The sequence below is a fragment of the Erithacus rubecula genome, assembly GCF_903797595.1.
Source record: "Erithacus rubecula genome assembly, chromosome: 1".
Classification (NCBI taxonomy): Eukaryota; Metazoa; Chordata; class Aves; order Passeriformes; family Muscicapidae; genus Erithacus; species Erithacus rubecula.
The window spans coordinates 18,407,187-18,428,428 of record NC_136658.1 but is presented as its reverse complement, the minus strand read 5'-3'; the positions used below and the strand labels follow the sequence as shown (position 1 = coordinate 18,428,428).

Sequence of the window (21,242 nt, the reverse complement as noted above, 5' to 3'; positions counted from 1 at the left end):
TAAAGATGCAACTCCCACATGAACACACACAATGTTTAAGAGCAACTCAAGTTACTTCACACAATGTCACAGCAGCCAGCTTGTTGCACAGCCCATATCCACTTCCTTCCTCAGACTGGGATTTAAATTCTACTACTTCTGTTGCAATGTATTTCGGATTAGGCTGTAAGGCTATGACCTTTTGAATATGTTTTGAACAACACAGCGTTTTGGGTATTGACTACATAATTCTCCTGTTGTCTGGGTTCATCCACAGAGCATACCCCAGCTGTCTGGAGACACTCAGATCACTTCTTGCTCCAAGATGTAAATTTGCTTTTCATCAGGAGACTACTTGCCAGATACAATTGCAGAGACCAACAGGATAAACAATTAAGAGATACAACTGAAAGAGGAAAATTCTAATACTGAAAAACTGCATGTACATGTTACTGCATGTAACCTCCAATAGAGGAAGCCCCTAAACTGGGTGCAAAGAAGATACTGGAATTGATATGCTTTTCTTCTGATCATTTATGCCAGTTTTCCTATTTTCATGAGTAGTCTAAAGCAGTAATAGTGAAAATACACATTGATGCCTTCTCTGAGAAAAGGGCTGCAGTTAAATTCAAGTATATTCTTCTCACAATAAAAAATTAATAAAAATAAATAAAATAAAAAATAGCAATAAAAAGCTGAACATTTTGCAAATCCAATGGTTAAATTATAATTGGTCTTGACAGTACAGGACCATATAGAAGCCATTTGATCAGAAAAAACAGTACAGCATGCCTGGCACCATCTCTCTCAATGATTATCAAAAGGAACCAGGCACAAGTGAATTCAGTGGAGTCAGATAAAATAGAGTTCATGAACAAGGAAGCTGCAGTACAATAAAGAACATTTTCTCATAAAGAAATAACTGCAAGGAAAATTATCTTTTTTAGTGACATGAGGCAAAGACAACATACCTTTTAGACAGAAAAAGACTTTGGAGAGTAGGGTTTAAAATCTGCCATATCTTTATGCTGGCAGCAGATGATGAGAGTGCTTGATCTGACTGCAGCTTGCCAGTATCAGAAAAATTAACATCAGTTTTAGGTTGCGCCTGCGTGTATTTTCTTCCTATTTTCGTCCTCAGGACATTCGTCAAGATAACTTTGGGTTGCCTGCCATACATATAACAATATATTAATAATAGGGTGCTCAGAACCTTTTAAGTCACATGAATTCAACAAAGATATTCCACGAGTTTGCTGTCTCTGCAACATACCATATAGAATTAAGGTCACTGCCCTGGCAATTTACAAAGCCGTTCTCTCTGGAGAAGAGTAATCACAAACTCATCTTTTGATCAGAATGGCCTTTCAAGGTTTCTTCTTCTTGCATGAAACCCTAACATAACCATATGCCATTCTGAAGCAGTAAACTTTCAGTGCAGAAACACTGAAACAGAAATTTTGTACACTATTCTGAAAGTGTACACTCGACCATTTGCAGGACATGAACCCAGGCACTCATTTTGTGTCATCTTATTCTAAAACCATGATTATTATTTGTTCCCATATAGCAGATTACTTATGATCTTGCTGGGGAAAAATGTTTTTACAAATCTCCCAATTCTGAAGCTCCAAGTATTTCTATTCAATTTCACTAAACAAATTACTCAGAAACATGAATTACAAAGTCAGTAAAACGCCCCACTGAAGCTCTTTAAAGAAGTATTTATACTTTGGTAGCTCTGCTAGATTGGTACTGAAGTCTTCACTAAGAATTATCTCTGCATTATGGTCAGTAATTTGGACAGTTTTCTTACAGAAACATAAGGGTTGAAAAAGATCTCCAAGATCAACAAGTCTTCAACTGAATGCCACCATGCCTGCTAAACAACACTGCAAAGTGCCATGTTGACTTCGCTCTGAACACTTTTGGGGATGGTAACTCCAGCTCCCTGGGCAGGCTATTCCAGTGCTTAACCACTCCTTCAGAGAATAAATTTTTCCTGATACCCAATGTGAACCTCCCCAGCACAACTTGAATATATATCCCTTTGTCTTGTCACTGGTTGATTAGAGAAGAGACCAACACCCACCTTGCCACAACCTCTTTTCATGTAGTTCTAGAGAGAGATAAGGGCTTCCTTCAGCCTTCTTTTCTCCAGACTGAACAGGCCCAGTTCCTTCAGTTGCTCCTCACAGGAATTAAGTTGCAGATCCTTCATCATCTCCACTGCCCTTCCCTGGACTCACTCCAACACCCCAATATCTATCTTTCAATGAGGGGCCCAGAACTGGACACAGCACTTGAGGTGTCACCAGTGCCAAGTACAGGGGGACAATCACTGCCCTGATCCTGCTGGCCACACTATTGCTGACACAGGCCAGTGCCACTGGCCTTCTTGGCCACCCTGGCTCATGCTCACCATCTGTTCACCAGCACCACTAAGGCCTTTTCCACCAGGCATCTTTCCAGCCTCTCTTTCCCCAGACTGTAGTGCTGCATAAGGTGGTTGTGACCTAATGGCAGGACTTCAGCTTATGGAATTTATAAGTTGATAGGCATTATAGATCATAGATATGTCAGGATTTACTTTATTTTCAAACCTCTGAAAACTGGACTTGTTTTCCAAGGGCTGGTCCTATGAAGACACTGAAGTTCAGACTAATTTGTTGGGTTTTAAAGACTACTGAAGCTAGAATTGGATCTTTTCCTACCGTATGTCTTGCATAACAAAAAAACCAACAATTGTTCTCACTGTAGAGCAAGTCTCTCTTTAATAGCTAGGAAAAAAACCCTTACCACTCACATAGCTGTTAACACACAAGCTACAGCAACATTTCTTAAGCAAAGGGCTGCTCTTCCTCTGTGGGTTTACAACTCTGCAAGTTGTAATTGTCCCACTGACAATGCTGCACTCAGCTCAGCAGCCTGGTTACACAGTACCTAGTGACAAACACAGGTACGGTATGGAAACTTTTGTTGCTGAAGGACAAACATGCTCCAACCCAAAATAAGGTCAGGAACTGTCATGCTAGTGAAACACAAACTCGAGGTAGATGTTCCACATAAGCCTTTTAATTTGCTCTTTCAAACTTGGCATTGAGATTTCCTCTCCTTAGTTACTTACTGTCACTGTCTGTGATGTCTCCTGAGCCCGAGATCTTACTGTAGGACATAAAGGTGGTTTAGAGTCAGTGTTTTTCCCAGCCCAACCACAGAAGAAAATGCAGAAGCTGTTTTTCAGGGTTTCCAAGGTTGTTTATTGTTTCTTATATAAGGAATTCTTTCTCTAACTAACAGCAGTCTATGAAGCACACCAATCCAGGGCACACTGCCTGCCAGAGAGCAGGTCTTATCTTATATGCTCCAAACTACATACCTAATATCTACAATTACTTTCCAATACATGACAATTTTATTACACTGTCCAAATCTGTCTCAGACCAACCAAAGAATACCAGGCTGGCATTCAACATGGATGGCATGAAAAAGGAGGAAAAGACATACCACACCCAAAATTCTCTATGTTAGCTATGAACCCCCTAATATAAACACTTCTGGAAATTTCACTTTTCTGTCTTCTAACAATCTAATTTGTACTCTACTTATTTTTTGTGGCTTGCAATTCTTCCTGAAATGTTGGCAAATTTCCCCAGGGACTTACGTCCAGCCCCCAGAACCCCTGGGCACCTTGCCAGGGGGTTCTCAAGGCATTCAGGGAAGCCAGGGGAACACCTTGGACTCCCACAACTTACCATATTTACAAGACACAGAACCCCTCACTGACCCTGAAAAGACAAACATTCCTACTCATAGCTTGGACACCCTGCCCATAAGCTATGTATGGCTGTGAACCTGATGAGATCTCTGCACTCCTGAATGCCATAACATGTATGCCATGAGTTCCTTCTTCTAGAGGTCTGCTATGTCTTTCCCAGACCAGTGGTCTCCAAAATGTTTTAATCACACACTCCTTCTAGCACTAGCTATTTTGAGCATGTGTGTACCTCCTACAAAGTTTATTTAATTGAAATCTAGAGAGAGGTAGTACTGACAGGTTGATCTTAAAGGTTTTTTCCAACCTCAGTTTTATGATTATGAAGCACAGAAATAGAAATTTAAAAAGGAACAGAATAAAACTGACATACACATTTAGCAATTGTACAAAAATATTTCCTTCCTGTACCCCAGTGAATTGTCTCCAACAATTCACCACACTTTGGAGACCACTATCTAGACAATGCACAATGAATGTAAATGGTTCCTTTTCAAACCTAAGTAATTTAAACTCAAGTGAAGGCAGTTTCCTTCACTCTCTGAACATCTATCAGAAGTTTCCCTAAGAAAAACTGGTGGAAAAGAGATAAAGCTTTATCTCAAAAGAAAAAAAAAAAAAGCACTAATAAAAAAGAACCCTACTTAGGGCTCTCTGATGCCAAGGATATGTACACAGGACAAAGTGTTATATAACAGACTGGTCCTAATTAGCTGTTAGAAAAACAATCCAGGGTTTATCAAGTGAGACATTGGCTCTGTGACAGCAGTAGAAAGTCACATGTGCAAAGACAGTCTCATTTGAATACCAACCTAAAGCACAGCAGTGCTCCAGAATGTTTTATGCAGTCTGGAAAAGGCTTTTACCTTTCTTTTCTTGCACCTAGTTCTGTGTATAGTCTACAAATGCTAATGTAAAAAACTGTAGATACTGTAGATATCAGAGGTTTGTCCAATACTCTGAGGATCCAGAGATTGGGGTTCCATTTCAAGATATGTTTTAATGACTTGAAAAGCTTAGAATGTGAACACAGAGGGTCATCTTAGCAACATTAATGTCTTAAATGGTGGAGTTCAACCATAGCAGCTTAGTGAGCACATTCCCAGTCTGGCAAGTGTTCTTGATTCAGCACAGGAAGCAAGAGACTTATTTTCCTATAGAAATCCCTACTAAACCAGAAGTCTTGGCATTCTTCTGGACTTTTCAAATGTTGAGCTCACACATGAATCACAACCTAATACCTCAGAAGAGCTTATAGCAACCAGACTTCTACATCATTTGTTGGTTGTCCACTGTAATGTATATTAGAAATAAGAAATAAGCAGTACCTAAGGAAATAGAGAATATATATATTTAAGAAATGTGACCGATTAAAAATTCAGCTACACAAGAACTTGTTAGGCTATTAAGAAAATTTACAGCCACTGAAGCAGTTAAGGAAAATTTCAAGGTAAAAGTCATCAAGAAAATTTGTCCAAGTTATCTTTTGAAACGAGACATTCACTCTTGTGCTTTAAAATTCCTCCCTAAAGACAAGAAACACCCAAACTACTTTAGAGGGCCAGCTGCTGTAGACTAAAGAACTGAAATCACTTCAGCACTTGGGATGCCAGAAGAAATGATGTAATGAAAGACAGCTATTTCTCCTTCTCCTCCAACAGGACTCAAAATCAAAACTTAAACCTTAAAGTAACTAAATGATGTTTTTTCCTCCAAACAGAGCAGTCATAGAAGTAAGCCCTAGCAATATGCAGATGTGAACCAGAAAATTGCTGCTTCTTAAAAAATGTTTAAAAATCATTATTGCAGGGGATCATGAGACAACATAAATGTGCTATTCTCTATGGAACACTTCAGCTCTCCTGACTAAAAACAAACCAATTTCTCAGATCTCAATTCTTTCAGTTTTCATTGTTCCAGCTCCCAGAAATGACTTTTTTTATTTCTCTAACACATGATATCACAATGAAATTTTACTAAATTTAGGCTCAGCTCAAACAGCAAAGTAATTAGTCCAGTGGGAACACACAATTAAAATAAAGAAATTGTGACCATGTATGATCCAGACTTCTAAAGAAAACAGAAAATATTCCAATGTTGAATGTTTAAACAACATTATGACAAAAAAAGCCCACAGCAGGAAGTAAAGGAGTCAGAAAGCAGAATTTCACTTCCTATATTTTGTTGGCCACCTTAAAAATTCAGGTCTGACATCCCTTGCTCACACTCACATCAGGTTAGACCTTAACAGGCTCCAGGCTCCTCTAAAATTTGGTTTACTGATTGTTATTTGGAACAGAATTTGTCATGCTCCCCATACCCATGATTTAAATGGGGTTTATAGATTTTAGGCAAGTACTTCAGCAAAAATGATCTTATAATTTCAAGCACACACACATACTATGAAGCAAGCTTTGCACTGGAAATCTATGCAAAGGAGAGGAACCTTTAATAACCTTTAAATAAGGAAGTCAATGGTATACACTAGTCAGTGCCTGGCAAGGCACCTCTATCTGGCACCAGGTTTTGACTGATGTTTTTGAACCAATTATGACCTAACCTTCAGAGCAGAATAGGAGTATAAGAGCTTTCAATGGCTTCCCTTTCTGTGGTATGGCCTCCGGCAGTGTTTCTTGAAAATCATGTCATTAAGACTGGGAGTAAAATAGATTTAGGAAAACATCTAAACCTAAGTCAGACTGTACATCTGTAAACAATGGTTGGGACACAGATCCATAAATTATCTGTTAAATTGTCCACAGAATAAAGTGAGTAACTCAAGCAAAAGACATTTCAAAATATTAAAGCAAGTGTTAAACAGAAAAAAGCAAAGTATACATTAAAAGCAAGTCCCACCAGCAGAACCAGCAAGTAATTTGCATAACAATAACACTGGAGGCATCTTGGTGAAGGAAAACCAAAGACAATTACTTCTGTTTCTAAAACAAGTACCTATCATAGACTATCATTCACCTCCCCAAAACTGAAAAAAAAATACAAAAGCAAAGGTAGTGAAAACATACTTATGCATGTAATGATGGAATAAGCAAAAAATATATATTATGAAAAATGCTTTTAGCTGCTCCTGAGAAGTCTGATAATGCTTTTCATAGGCAAGAAAAGAATTATCCTACCTTATAAACCACAAGACTAAAAGCTATTAATTGTTTATACCTCTTTGGGGAAAATGACCTCTATTTCACACAAGAATCACAACTGCTTGATATGGTTCCTTACCCAATGATCATATTGTGTGCACACACCAGTGCTGGAACCACTGTCTCAAATTCATTCAAATTTGTATTAGAAAGTGATTAAAATGAGACAAGGAGACTACTGGCTCGTTTGGGACTAAATTACAGCTTCAACATTTTCTTGGATAGAACAATTGCCTAGCTGACAACTCTGCAGATGATGATTTTATGTTATAATAGCATATCAATAATTTGCCATAATCTCAAAGAAACAAGATATTTGCTCTTGGTAGTAGAGAATAGAGAAGTGGTACATCAACAGTCTTAATTACTTAAGTGTCTTGACAGTAACACAGAGGTGAAAAAGCTCTAATTTTTTTTTACTTCCTTACACTACTAATCACCATATTGCTCAAAGGATTTTAAAATTATTTTAAAAGAGTTGATAAAGCTTGGGCTAACAAGTGTGGACTACAGAACAAAAATTGCTGAGAAAAAGTTCTGGGAAGCTTCTTACATATCTAAAGCTATCTAGGGCTAGAATGACAATTTACACATAGGGAGAAATGAACACCTTTCAAACAGGTTAATAGTAAGCACTCTTATTCTAATTTCACAGTCTTCTGCTGTGATTACACAAAGGAAAGGTTACAGTTGCCATTAGACCACTATAGCATGATTCTCTGAAGATGAGCCACCCAATAGCTTGAAAACCATCTCTCATCAAAATAAATAATTAGCTAGAGACAGAGACACAAATCTTCAAGAAAGGCTGTGAAACTCTGATTATGCAAACTAATTTTGAGATGACTTCTTACCCAATTGATTCTTCATCATTAGAGCTGTGTCTGTTGCAATCCTTTTGCCTTTTTCCTTTGGTGGAAGGCTTTCTGTTGTTGGCACTTAATCTCCACTGAAACAAAACAAATAAAATTGGCAGATTCCAACAAACACGAATATGTCATAATGGATAATGCACTAGAAAAATGGGACACTGAACCAATGCAGTTAACCAAATATATCAAAGTTATGAAGAGCATATACAGCAATTTTGCAAATAATTTATTTGCTTGATTTAAAGAATACACACATCACCTGATTTTGAATAGAACTTTTTTCTTCTCAAGAAATATTCAGGACAATTCCATTGTTTCCCAATTTCAAAGGGGACTATACCAAACACAATTTTAAATATTAGGCCTGATCCACAATCATAAATACACAAGATGCAGAGAGTAGAAGCTAACTCTGTGTCTGCAGGTGAATTTTACAGGTTACAATATAAATATAAAAGATATAATATTCTGAGAAGGAAAAGCAATTTGAAGATTTGGTACTTAGGTGGCAAACCTCAGAACAGCAAGACTTCATTTTTCCAAATTCTCTTACCTTATCAGAAAGTACTTATATTTTCAAATTAAATAAATGAAGCTCCACCACAACATAGTTATTGCTGCAATTCCAGAAACCACCAGCCCTTCAACCCTTCTCCTAATCTTCTTCATTTCTTAAAATTCAAAATATGATAAACTCAAGTGATGCTTGAAAATTATGCCACTCAGGCTGAAAGCAGACAAACTTATCTTCATCTTTAACTAAGTGTGGTTTGAAAGGGCATCTGAAAAGTTCATGCCCATGCAGATTCTACAAACTTTAATGAGTCTGAAAGGTGCATCCCAAATCAAACCTTTTGCTACCATAGGGACTAACTCTAATGCAAAATAAGGGTATTAGTAAAATTGGCAGCAATAAATTGACTTGATGGGGCCCTCCTCTTTTCCTGCTTTCAAACACCATCTAGTTCACCTCATATCACTTGTGCTCAAGCACAGGAGAGACCCATACATCCAAGTCATTGAAAATAAAGTTTCTCAAACAACATGGTGCAAAATCTGACAACTCACAAACAAGTTTTTTTTAAAGGAGAACAACAATTACTCAGCATTTAAAGCATTTGAAATCCCCAATATATGGAAGAGTTTGAAAGATATAGACATAGGTAGGAAAAAAAGGAAACGGAAAAATAGACAACATCCAGGAAATAAGGAAATAAAGTATTTTTCAATTCACCCATCCAAATAATGATTTTTATAGAGTTAGAGAGAAATACAGGAAGAACTCCATGCAAGTGCTGTCTGAGTCTGCCCAAGAAGTTGCTGCTTGCAGTCCAAGTGACATCACCTCCCCTTTCCAAACCTGACTGCAACTGGAAGCTCAGCTCACTGAAAGCATTACGAGCATAGAACACAACCCCACAGTGAGTCTCTACTGCAGCATTCTCAAATGACCTGGCCTACCAAGAGACCTGGGTCACATTACCACTGCTACCATAAGTCCAAAAAAATTCCTACCTTCCCTCACTACACCTTTCAACTTCCTCTGAGAGGGAGGAGGCCTGTTTGTCCAGGCCCATGATTCTGAAAGCACTAAAGCCAGCAACAAACTCTGGATGCTGAACTGAAGGAAACAAGAGTAGCAAAATATGTTTCTAACACTTGACATTTGAATTGATTACTAAATTTGGAACAGATTCATAGAGGCAAATACTTGCTTCTATATGTGACTGAGATGATCCAGAGACTCAGTTATGATAAATACCATAAGACTGTAAGAGTCTTTTGGTCCTAATACATTACTTCTGTTTTAGCACCTAAAATTCTATCAAGAATCATACAGTACTTCACATACTCTCTTAAAAGCTTAAGCTCTTGGATAACTGAAAACTCAATGTAAAGTTTATTTCCATATAACAAAAAGTTTGGTAAGTGATCTGAATATAACCTAAAAGTTCAGCAGTCAGAAGACAATCAACTAAAAATTTAAATATCATATTTACCTTTAATTTAATGATTTTCAACTTAGTTTCAAAATACACCTGAAGAGAAACTGCTTTCCAACTATTTAGGCTGGAAACATGGCACTAAGACTCCCATTTCTATAAGTGTATGCTTGTAAAAAATTTCAGACTTACACACTTGTCTCTCTCAAGACAATCTGGATTAGTTATTGGTCACAAGGCAGCTCTTGGTGTTGAAAAATCCAGCCTCCAAAACTAAACCAAAACCTCATGTAACATTGTCCTACATACTTTACACTCTGAAGAACTTCTCTTTACCTCTTTTAAAGGGTAGTCACAATGGTGGGAGCCTGGGAGCCTTGCCAAAGGGGACTCAACTTGGACATCCTTTGACCTGGTGTTTGTTTTCTTCTTTGGTATATGAAACTGAAAATAGATGATGTTACACATGGTAAAAGTAAATTACCCACTGGTTCTATGAGCTGACATACAGCCATGTACCGGGTTGTCTTAACTGGGCAAAATAAAGTTGTAAGGGAAGCCCTGACTTGTGACTTTACCTGAAATGCATTCCTCATTAATGCTTGATCTCAAATCATGTGTCATGCCACATGCTGAGCTGGTTTTAACACATGAACCATCTGAAAAAGCTCTATTTCATTAAATTTACATCTTCAAATGTGACAAAAAGGTGACAACCAATCCACTGGCACCATTTTCTTAGTTCATTCTGATTTGTTAACTCTGTAGTTTAACTGTCTCAGCTGAGCGAATGATAAAGAGAAAATGAAATAACTGAATGTCCATGACCAGTTTGCTTTCTCAACAGAAAAAAGTCAGGATGAAGAACAATTACATCTTACAATAGTACGTGTATTTTGGTGTGGTACTTTAGCATCAAACAGACTAAAGTCTGTACTCAAAATGGTATCAGCTATTGTCATTGCCAACCCCCACAGAAATGGAAACAGCATTTTGAAAGTAATTACTGAAAGAGAAAGCAGTTATTAATTCACAGGAACTCATCAGTTCAGGAAAAAAGATATGTAGGAAAGAAGAAGAATGTATCAGAGAGCAATGCAACATTTACAGCTCTCTGATAACTGAGTGTAACTCAGGCAGGAAAAAGCTGAAGCTACTCCATATGAAGGACACTGCAAAGCTTCATACAAACTTGATTTGCAAGTCACCAGATGTCTTGCATTGTAACATGAAATTACAAGCAAGGATTCCAGAACAGTGATGCTAACAACTTCATTATTAGCACCTTAACTGTATTCATTAGCTCAGCAGGTAGTCCTTCAGACAGACCATAATGAAGCACGCTGCACCATAATGAGGTAAAACCTCATCCCTTCAGTCTGAATCATGAGCGCTCTTTCTCCTCTACACTTCTTTGAAACTTTTTACAGTATTTTGTAATTAGACTCAAATTTCTAAACAGCATCACAAGTTGCCTTTGCTGGTCAAACACCATAACAAATACTCTGTAAATAACAGATTTCTCAAACTCTAAAGGATACAAATGTCACAGGCAACAACGTCTCATACAAGTACCTTCCTTCCTTTTCAATAAACATGGAAGGATTGAAACAAAATATTTTCTTATTCAGGAACTGCTACAATAGATTGTTTCAAATTTATTTGGTTGGCTTTGTTTCAGAAGCGGCCTATGAACATATTTATCAGTCAGAATGCATGTTTCTGATCTGCACTGTAATGGCTAGGAACAGATTTCTTACTTCAGACCTCCACCTGCTGCCTGACTAGCAGCTTCCCTTATGAAATTCCAAAGAACACAGTTATCTAGAATTTTAATATACATTTAAAATTAAAGAGGTCCTGATAACCTCTGTAATGACATAACAGACAACATTAAGTACAGATAAAGTCAGACTCAGTATAAAGAAGAGACAACTGACAGAAAGGAATAATAAAAAAGCACAAGATACATTAAGCAGCAACATTTCCAGCTCACCACACAGCATCTTCCCAATGCTTGCACTCATTAAGAAGATGTTGGTTTGCAGTGTTCACAATTAACTTACAGAACAAGCACAAAGTCAACAAGCAAAGAGAGGTCTGAATCTATGCTAAACACAAAGTTGCCTCAGCTTTTCCAAAATAAAAGGTGACTAACTCTACACATACGTGTGCATACGCACTTGGCAGACTCATCTAAATCAACAATACTTTCACCAAGGCTCCCACCTGTAGAAGCAAGGGCCAGAGAAAGAACATAAACACAGTGCTGGAAATAGCTTATTTCTAAACCACTAGATCACCCAATCACACCAGTTCCTGTGTCTACCATTTGTTCTCAGCAGTACTCCCACTGCTAGAAACTACTTCTAATAGGGATATTTTAAGGAAAAAATACACCAGCATAAGCCTGTGAGTACACCTCTGCAGATAACTAAGTTTTACACAGTTTTGCATCTGGTCTGTCTACTTCAATTGCTCTAAAATTGTAGGTGTTAGCCTAGGTCTTAAAATAACTTGGAAAACACTCTGTTTATGTGTAATCAAATACTAAGTCTATAATATATTAATAGATGTTAGACATTATTATTGACTGCTACCACAATAAACAGTTTCCCAAGAAAGCATGTTGCAACAAAGCAAAAGTTAGATCAGTGAAGAACAAAGTTTGTTATGCAAACACATCAGAACACCCTAGGATACCCAAAGCCTCCAAATAAAATGTTGAAAATTTCAGAACACTTACATTGACGTGACTTGAAGATGAAGTTCTTCCTGACATGGTTTTCGCTACTGAAAAAAAACCCAAGAAACAAAAAAACAACCAATTTAACAATTTCTGGTTAACTGATGAAGAGGGAAGTAGAACCACAGTAGTAGGCACTAAGAAAAAATGAGAAAGTAATTTTTGAGCAAACTAGAACAAAGAAAATACATTCATAACATGACTTGGGCTGGATGGGGATTTTAAAAGATATTATAGTCCAGCCCTCCTACCATGGGCAGGGACATCTTTCAACTGATTAGGTTACTCAAAGCCTATTCAACCCGACCTTGAACACTCCCAAGGATGGGACATCTACTGCTTCTCTGTGCAGCCTGTTCCAGTCTCACCATCCTCACTGTCAGAAATATTTCCTCCTCATGTCCAATCTACACCTACCCTCTTTCAATGTATGACCATCCCCTCTTATCCTGTCACTACAGGTCTTGATAAAAAGTAATGCAAGATAGACCTGGGCAAGGCTGTGGACTGTCAGCATAGACAGAATTGCTAATGAAATTGTCCTAGAATTTATGCTTAGCTAAGACATTTACTGATTAACTCCTTGCTGCAAGCACACAACTAATAATCAGTTCAGATTTGGACTATAGAGTGAAAAGCAGTAAAGAGGACATCTGTACCACTGCAAGGGCTCCAAGAATAAATAACAGACAAGGATTCCTGTAAAATCTATAAACTTCATCACTGGAAAAAACAGCCTCAGAGCTCCCAGCATTTCTACGTATTCTCTTTATACATATTCTATATGACTCTGGCATAAAATCGAAGATTACAGCTGGTTTGGAGTCTCCCAAGAAGCCAAGTTTGGGGACTTATCTCAGCGTTTTTGTTTTTTTATTTAGAGGTATAGTCTCCCAGGGTGGGGAGCAGACCGATAAAGAACAGCCAAAGTACGCCCGTTCCGACGAGCAAGAGCGGACAAAGGGGCGCGCAGACAGCTCGGGGGAGCGAGCGGCGGCGGCAGGAGCGAGCGGCGGCGGCGGCAGGAGCGAGCGGCGGCGGCGGCGGCAGGAGCGCTGTCACCGCACAGCCCGGCCCGGCACTGGGCTGCGGGCCCCGAGCTCCGCGGGCCCGGCTCCTCCCGCAGGAGAGGAACAGCTTCCCTCGACAAACCCGCAAATCCCCAGCGCCTGAGCCAGCAATTCCACCTTCCCACGCCCTCTCCTCAGCCTTCTCCAGAGGCGCAGCTACGCCGTCACCAGCCCTCCTCCCTCCGTCCGCCGCCCGGCCGGCTCCGCTCGTTCGTGGTGGACACCGCGACCGCACGGCTCCCCCCGAGACGCTGCCCGCCGCTGCAGCCCGGCCTTTCCCCCCCGCCCCGGCAGCGAGCGGCCCCGGCGGCAGCGCACAGCACAGAGCGCACAGACAGAGCACTCACCGCCACCGCCGGAGCTGTTTACCCGGGCCGGCCCCGCCGCCGCCTGCGCAGCTTCCCCGGGCACTTCCGGGCCGGGCGTCGCCCCGCCGGGCCGCAACCCGCCCGGGCTCTGGCAGCGGCGGCCTGCTCGGGGTGAGCTCGCTACTGGCCCGGGGAAAGGCGGGGAATAACCCGCACTCCTTTTAAAGAGGAAACAGCGAGCCCGCCTCAGGTTTAAGTTGTGCCTTGCTAATGGCGTTTCCCTCAGCGGGCAGCCGCACCCCGCCAGGTTATAACCCCTGAGGGAGGGGAGCTCTCACAGCCCCGGCTGGCCGCGGTCTGCAGCCGGAGCCCTTAGACGGGCTCCTGCAGCCAAGGGGAGACGAAGATTTGTTGGCAGGGGATTTCTTTGCTTTGTGTAGTTTTTTTCAGGGTAGCTTCGGAATTGTAAGTTTTGTGTGGAGCTTTTGTTTTCTTCTTGGCAGTGGGAGTTAAAACTGGTGTGGACAAATATTTAGTTTCATATTCGATGTTTAACTTACTGTCAGGTGTGAATTACACATAAGAGGTTCGCTTGTAACTTCTGGAGTGCTTTGATGACCACAAACTACCAGCCACTGATAGATACACACCCCAGTATGTAAAGTAATGAAAACTGAAACGATGGTTGGGTTTATCTTTTCATGCAGAGGACTTGTCTACGCTCCCAGAGTGAAAAAGATTCCCATCTATGATGATGACAGATTTTACAGGAGACCATACGGTAATATTGGGCTTTACTAGAATGAGGTGGTTTTAAATGGGAAATAAAGTAATCTTTATGGATTTTATGTAGTACTTATACTGCAGTAGTGTTTAGAATATGCCAAATGCTGCAACAAGCACCAGCTGAATTTACATCTGAATCATTTTAGAATATGAATAGAAAAGTGCGAGGGAGAGGAAGAGGAATTATTTTTCCCCCTAAAGCAAATTTTTAAAATTAAGGTAGTAATTGTAAAGCCTACCAGCATATACAACCTTGAATATTGCATTTATGTATAGATAATGAAGTATAAACAGTTATCAATGCTGATTTAGAATGCAAACCTACAACAAAGAAGTACGTGCATTATGCAGCTGTATCTAGAACAATTTGCAATTGCTACTTTTTAATTCTATAATTAATTGTGTTGCTACAATAAAATCAGTCCTCTGGACTAGTAAGTATATAATTCTAAGGTGCTATTTAAGTAAACTCGTAAGTGATAGCCTATTGTTAATTGCCTCAAAACTTCATTTTGCACCTGAAGGCAATTTTAGGGAGGAAAAGTCATATGTGCACCTTATGTAAAACTGTGTTTGTTTCTGCCTCCTGAAATCTTCCAGTCTCTCCAACCTTTTAGAGGTGAGGGGAGAAAGGGACTGAGAGGTGCTCCCCAGCATACCACTCTGAGGAAACTGCATCTATTACTAACTCTTACAGAAAGCTGTGCATTTCTTCTTAGACATCTTTCCTTAAAATATGTCCATTTTTCTCCCACTTTGGCTCATGGGAAGAACAACTGGAATATGGGTAGCTTCTTTCCTACTAAGTATTATCTCTTTTGCATTTATTGCCCATATTTCAGTAGTATAGCAAACAGACTGTTTTCCCACCTTCTTTGTGTCTTTCATGCCTTCCTGCAGAATGAAAAAAAATTGTGGATGAATGGGCACCCTTGCATTTTCTTTGTGCTGTTTTCATTTCAAGAAACTGGCAAGACAGTAATAAATGGATTATATATCATAGCATATGATTTTTTCCTTTTTCTATGTGTACTGGTCATAAAAAAAGAAGAAAGTATCACTTTCTAGCCTGCTCTCTATTATTTAAAAGATGGGAAAGACCCTGAAGAGAGAACCTAATAACACTAGCCCAGTGGAGATTACTCAAAACAAAAATACATACGGTGTTGCTATGTTGAAAAGCAAAAATGTGTTTGTTTGGGGTTTTTTTGTTTGGTTGGTTTTTTAATTTGGGTGTGTAAGAAATAATTTTAAATCTGCTAAACACCTTACCTCAAGGAAACTTGCATTCCTTGAAAGAGAAGGATTCCAACTAAAGATGCTTGAAAATATTCAGATCACTTTTTATTCTGATAATTGGCTTTATCAGCTGATACGGTGATTTTTTTAACATAGAATGTAATTTAATGTGTTCTATAAAACTTCTTTTAGTTTGGCAAGAAAAAATATAGATCACCACTAAATACTCTGGATCAACAAGTGTTTTATTTGTAACAGCTTTTAAATCTGAATTCTAATGCAATGAGGGGTTGGGTAGACAGGTGTTCTGTGGAGGTTTATCATTACTTTGACATAATAGTCTTCTTAATTTGTAGTGGTTACAAATACAGCATGAACTCAGTTTGAGAAAACTAACAGAGGGTTCAGAGTATCAAGAGGAACTAAAATATGACTTCAATATGAAAGGGGAACTGAGGCACCTGGATACAAATGAGCCCTTTGTTTTCAATTACTACAAGAATGGACATGAACAGAATCATAAACGCTACGAAGTTCTGGGACATTTTATTACCCAGTATGTTTATGAGCTCCTGGAAAGAGTCTGCATGCTGCAGAAGGTTTATATTCCTACTGATGCTACAGAGGATGAACCAAGAAGTTTCTTTTTCATGACTAAGAATGCACTAACAAGTTCCTCTAGCCTAATTATCCTTCTTCAAGACCGTGGAATTTTTTGTGCTGGACAGTGGGGGCGAAGGACGATTGTCAATGAGGGCCTGAGCCATGGAACACAAATACCATTCATCAAAATGGCCCTGCAAAGCCACTGGGAAGTGATAGTACTGAACCCCAATGACAACTTCACTGATCTGAACTCTGAAAAGGAGAGATTTTCTGCCAGGGAAGAAATGCCTACTGTTACACAGTCTGTCTGGGGGATCCCCAAGAGGGGCAGCAGCAGCCCCGAGGAGCACACTGTATACGTATGGGATCATTTCATTGCAAAGAGTGCAGCCAGGAACGTGGCCTTCATTGCCCATGGCTATGGTGGGTTGGTGTTTGTTGATCTGCTGGTGCAGAGGAAAGATGAGGTGATGAATAAAGTGTACTCTGTGGCGTTCATCGACTCCACGCACAACGTGCAGCACCAGAGCAGACACGATCCAGAAATACAGAAATGGATACACAGAAACTGCCGGGAATGGGTGTCAAACAGCAAACCCCTAAATAAAACTGTGGGCTTCCTCATGAGAGTAAGTTGTCCTACTTTCTCTACTGGAACAGAAAAGTATGGTTTAGCACCCTCCTGCTGCTTACAACCAATCTTTAGGTACCTGAAGAGCAAGCTGAAAGCCAAGATCACAACGGCCTCGAATTCACGTGTTGCAACCAGAAGCAGCACGAGGAAGAAGAGAGGCAGTAACTAAAGGTACACTGGTTTGTTCTTGATAGTGGTCTCTTCCTTTCATAACTGCTTCTGCACCTTTCCATCACCTAAGCACCTTCATCTCAATGTGGAGAAATTCACAGTTCTAAGTTTGAAACTAGTTTGTTTGGTTCTGAGAAGAAAAACACAGAAATTAACTATTAGGAAATAAACGCATTGTTGAAAGCCTTAAGCCACAATTTTTTGGCTAGCTGTGAAATTTAGAGTTGAATTAAAGATGTTAAGGTATACCAACTCCTCTATCATTTTCTGTAATAAACATTCTATAATTATGGCTTTATAATCAGACTAAACCATCAGGAAAATCTTTAAGTGCCTAGCTTCAGTAGAAGGCCAAATCTGGAATAGCAAAGGCATGTAAACAATCTATTTCCTCCTTTCTATGTACAATGTATTGTTTAAAATCTTTCAAGAGCTGGAAAATCTACCTTCCTCCTTGAAACATTTACTGTTAAGCTGAACAATACTTCAGGGAAGTACATATTACTGCCTTCCCTCCAGTCAGAGTTGGTGTGTCCCAAACATGACACACAGAGGTAAAATAATTTCCAATTTAAAGCCTACCAAGCCAGTGAGAATACTGGACATGAGCTGCTGTAGAGATACAATAGTCTAGCAACCTGCAGTTACCAAACTGATGGAAAGGAATGACACTGCTGTTTCCTCTCAGTTGTTTAACTTTAGACAGAGGTGGGAAACACAGTTTTTAAATTTACATACTCAAAGTTTACAATGTGTACAAGCAGAAGTCCAAATAATCTTTAAAGTGAATGTAAACAAAAGAGTTATTCTTAATTTCCAGTTCATGGGAATGTCTTGGCTCGAAAGACACGTCTGCTAAGGAAGGCAGAAGCTGCCCTTGAAATGGAGAATATAAACCCCTTTTCTCCAAATTATTATAATTTTGAAATGAAGTCAAAGATATGGGAATAGGAATAACAATCCTTTACTTGGAAAATTAAAATAAAAATACAGTAATACAAAAAACCAAAACACTGACAGTCAGAATACAACCTGACACCCTGTCAGTCAGGGTGTTGGTAGGAATGTGATTAAGTGGAGGCTGCAGTCCACCTGAAGTGACAGATGTGGTTCTGTTGAAGCAGTGGTTTTGTAGAAGGGTGCAGTTTTGCTCCAAAGGTTTAGTAATGATGTAGAAGTGTCTGATTTTTCCTCTGGAATCCTGTGGAAAAAGGCTGCTCTGATGTTCCAAATCTCAGATTTTATCTAGCTAGGAAAAGTTTGGCTCCTCTCTCTGGGTGGGGCATCTCCCAATGGGATGATGTAATTTTATCAGTCATGCAGTGGGACTCAACAGTCCATTAATAGAAAATATCTCACTGGAGGAAGGATGGGTCAGGGAAAAGATGAACACTGCCCCACCTGGTTTTAACAAATGGTGATAGTATACATACTTTTGATTACATCCTGCATCACTACCCAAGACAGGGAATCAAAAGTGTTCAATGGCCACAAAAAAAGGATCCTTTGAAAGATGACAAAATCTCCTATATGTGTAGAACATTCCCATCTCAATTTAAAAAGCTGTTGAACAGTAATCATGGGTATCAGGGAGAAGAGAGCATCAACTTGGCTTTGTGTTTATATCCATTTTAGATTTCAGTCATCATCTCAGAAGAAACTTCTGTCCTGTCACACAGCAATAGATAAAATGTAAAATTCTGTTGGAAAGGCGCATTCAGTTGAATGCTCTTGAGAGCAAACACAGCTTGTTTTATTAATGTCAGGTTTGCTGTTATTAGATCTGAATGAAAATGGTACTAAGCAGACAACTAACAGTGCCTCAGTTCCCTGGAGAAGGTTGCACTGGAGATGCCATAGCTGAGGATGCACACAGCCTGCCTGTTTTGTAAGGGCTAGTCAGCACACAACTCAAAGAACAATCACTTGTGTGAACTCTGTGCATGAACATGTACTTTATTTATGACAGAAGCATGAGGTAACAGAATATCTGTTTTCAGAAGGAGACCAATGTGATCCTTTGGGATAAATGCTCAAACTGTCCCACAGTGTCAGAGGGGACCAAAAGTGCTCAAAGGAAAAAGGGATCTACAACATCATCCATTTGTGTAATTCTTGTCTCAGGTCAACCCATTAAATTTCTTGGTAGAGAAGGTCGTATTTAGGAATATTATTGGGATCAATAGGACTTCTCACAATGAGCTTTCCCCGCATTGCTCCTCGGTAAATCACTTCAATCAAGTCTATAAAGTCCTGCTTTGTTCTGAAGCTTCCTACAAACTTGGTGTGATCTGGAGACCTAAATATAAGCATAAGACAAAGGTAGAATTGTAACATTAAAGTATTCAGAGAAAAACCACCTAAAAATGTAAAAATATGCCCAAATGAGATAAGGAGTTCTGATCATTCTAAAAGAATAAGCTAACTTTGTAATGGCAGAAGCAAGTCAGAAATATGCTGTGACCTCCAAACAGGTGCAGGGCCATGTCTATGATTTTAACTATTTCTTACTATTTTTTGCAGAGTCAGACATATTTCACCTACTTACTGCATCAGAGCATATTTCAAATTACTTCCCTATTTTACATCCTCTGCCTTCCTACAGAATTCTCATTGCAAATGCAGGTAACAACATTATAGTTTTCAAATGTTACTTTCCCCAAACATGGTAACATAGAAAAAGCCTGACAATTCTTACAGACATGATAGACAATGGTAGGATGACTTACCCATAATCAACCTTCATGTGTTGTCCATTGAAGAAAAATACAGTAGATGGAATATAACTGATGTCAAAATACTGGGTGTACACTGGGACATTGTTCACATCCACCAGGTAAATGACTGCCATTTTACTTAAGTCATGAGCTGTTTTTGCAAGCTAGAAAGAGTGAGAAAGGCAGATAGCAATTAGACTAAGACATGGGGAAAAGAGGGTGGCAAGCTTTATAAAGCCTGTTTCTGTTATGTGTTACCAGCTTAAGCAGGTATATATCATATATTGTCTACCTGAAGCACTTTGTTCAGCTACTGCAATAGTAACAGCGATGCTTACTTTTCAAACCTTTTTATAAATATAGTATAATTTAATTCTGTATTTGTCACTAAACTTTTTATGAGCGCCCATTTTAGCAAAAGCAAGATTCCCTTCTATGCCCAAACTATATTTGTACAGTCCGTTAAAAAAAAAAAAAAAAAAAAAAAAAAAAAGAAGAACAAAAAATTGTTCTTACGATATCATCGAGCTGCATACAAACAGCATCATTATCTCTTCCAAAACGGAGAACCAAAACCTTCTCAGCGACGCTTTTTATTGCCTGATCCACTTCCCTCTTACAGGTCAGTTGGGGCAGCAGAAAACTCATCGCGACAAGTCACGGTCTCCACCAAAATCCCTACCTGACAGGAAAAAAACCAACAAAACAACGCACCATCAAACAACAGCAACCTGCGGGCCAAAAAGAAGCGAAACTTCTCTGTGCTATCCAATTTTTTAAAAGGAAAAAAGGGAGGGGGATGGGAGAGAAGAGATTGAAGCGGACAGAGAGGTATCACAGATCAGCAGGCCGGGCTGACGAACCCCTCGGCCCAGGCCATCGCCTCACGCCCCAGCCCAGCGCGGCGGCGCCCGGCGCTGCTCCGCAGCAGGGCCGGCGGCAGCACCCACCCGCAGCCCGCTCGGCGCCCGGCGGCTCCCGGGAATGGAATACGGGAGAGCTCGGATCGCCGGCCGGCGGCAGCACCCACCCGCAGCCCGCTCGGCGCCCGGCGGCTCCCGGGAATGGAATACGGGAGAGCTCGGATCGCCGGCCGGCGGCAGCTCCCGCAGTGGGGGCGCAGGCAGCCCGGAACCCGGCGGTGCAGCCGCGGAGCGCCGGGGACAGCCGAGGGACGCACCGTGGCAGGGCGGGCCCGCCCCGCGCATGCGCGGTGCTCCGCGAGGTGAGCGGCGGCG

The 21,242-nt window shown here is 40.1% G+C and overlaps 3 protein-coding genes across 4 annotated transcripts in view; 1 reads left to right on the top strand and 2 right to left on the bottom strand.

The window, feature by feature from the left end:
- The window catches only part of SENP7 (SUMO specific peptidase 7), a 39,024-nt gene extending 25,046 nt beyond the window's left edge, over nt 1-13,978 (bottom strand). The window contains exons 1-5 of the mRNA XM_079298930.1: nt 13,891-13,978; nt 12,474-12,520; nt 10,064-10,171; nt 7,767-7,861; nt 951-1,148 (exon numbers count right to left, since the gene is read on the bottom strand). Coding sequence (XP_079155056.1) covers nt 951-1,148; nt 7,767-7,861; nt 10,064-10,171; nt 12,474-12,509 — 437 coding nt within the window. The 5' untranslated portion in view covers nt 12,510-12,520; nt 13,891-13,978. The remainder of the gene's footprint in view (nt 1-950; nt 1,149-7,766; nt 7,862-10,063; nt 10,172-12,473; nt 12,521-13,890) is intronic.
- A 482-nt stretch (nt 13,979-14,460) lies between these two features.
- Nucleotides 14,461-17,535, top strand: LOC306800683 (putative protein ARB2BP). Its single transcript, XM_079302956.1, has 2 exons — nt 14,461-14,632; nt 16,233-17,535. Exons 1-2 carry the CDS (start codon nt 14,600-14,602, stop codon nt 17,283-17,285), a joined length of 1,086 nt encoding a protein of 361 aa, XP_079159082.1. The 5' UTR covers nt 14,461-14,599; the 3' UTR covers nt 17,286-17,535.
- A 1,690-nt stretch (nt 17,536-19,225) lies between these two features.
- On the bottom strand, nt 19,226-21,206 carry TXNL4B (thioredoxin like 4B). Of its 2 annotated transcripts, none has more exons than XM_079302969.1 (4): nt 21,035-21,206; nt 20,521-20,686; nt 20,017-20,168; nt 19,226-19,586 (listed from the first exon to the last, which is right to left on the bottom strand). In XM_079302969.1, the coding sequence occupies exons 2-4, from the start codon at nt 20,650-20,652 to the stop codon at nt 19,421-19,423; spliced, it is 450 nt and encodes a 149-aa protein (XP_079159095.1). In that variant the 5' UTR covers nt 20,653-20,686; nt 21,035-21,206; the 3' UTR covers nt 19,226-19,420. The 2 variants fall into 2 exon arrangements, with proteins under 2 accessions (XP_079159095.1, XP_079159094.1); XM_079302968.1 differs by lacking the exon at nt 21,035-21,206 and adding an exon at nt 20,955-21,034.
- Between the last annotated feature and the right edge of the window lie 36 nt (nt 21,207-21,242).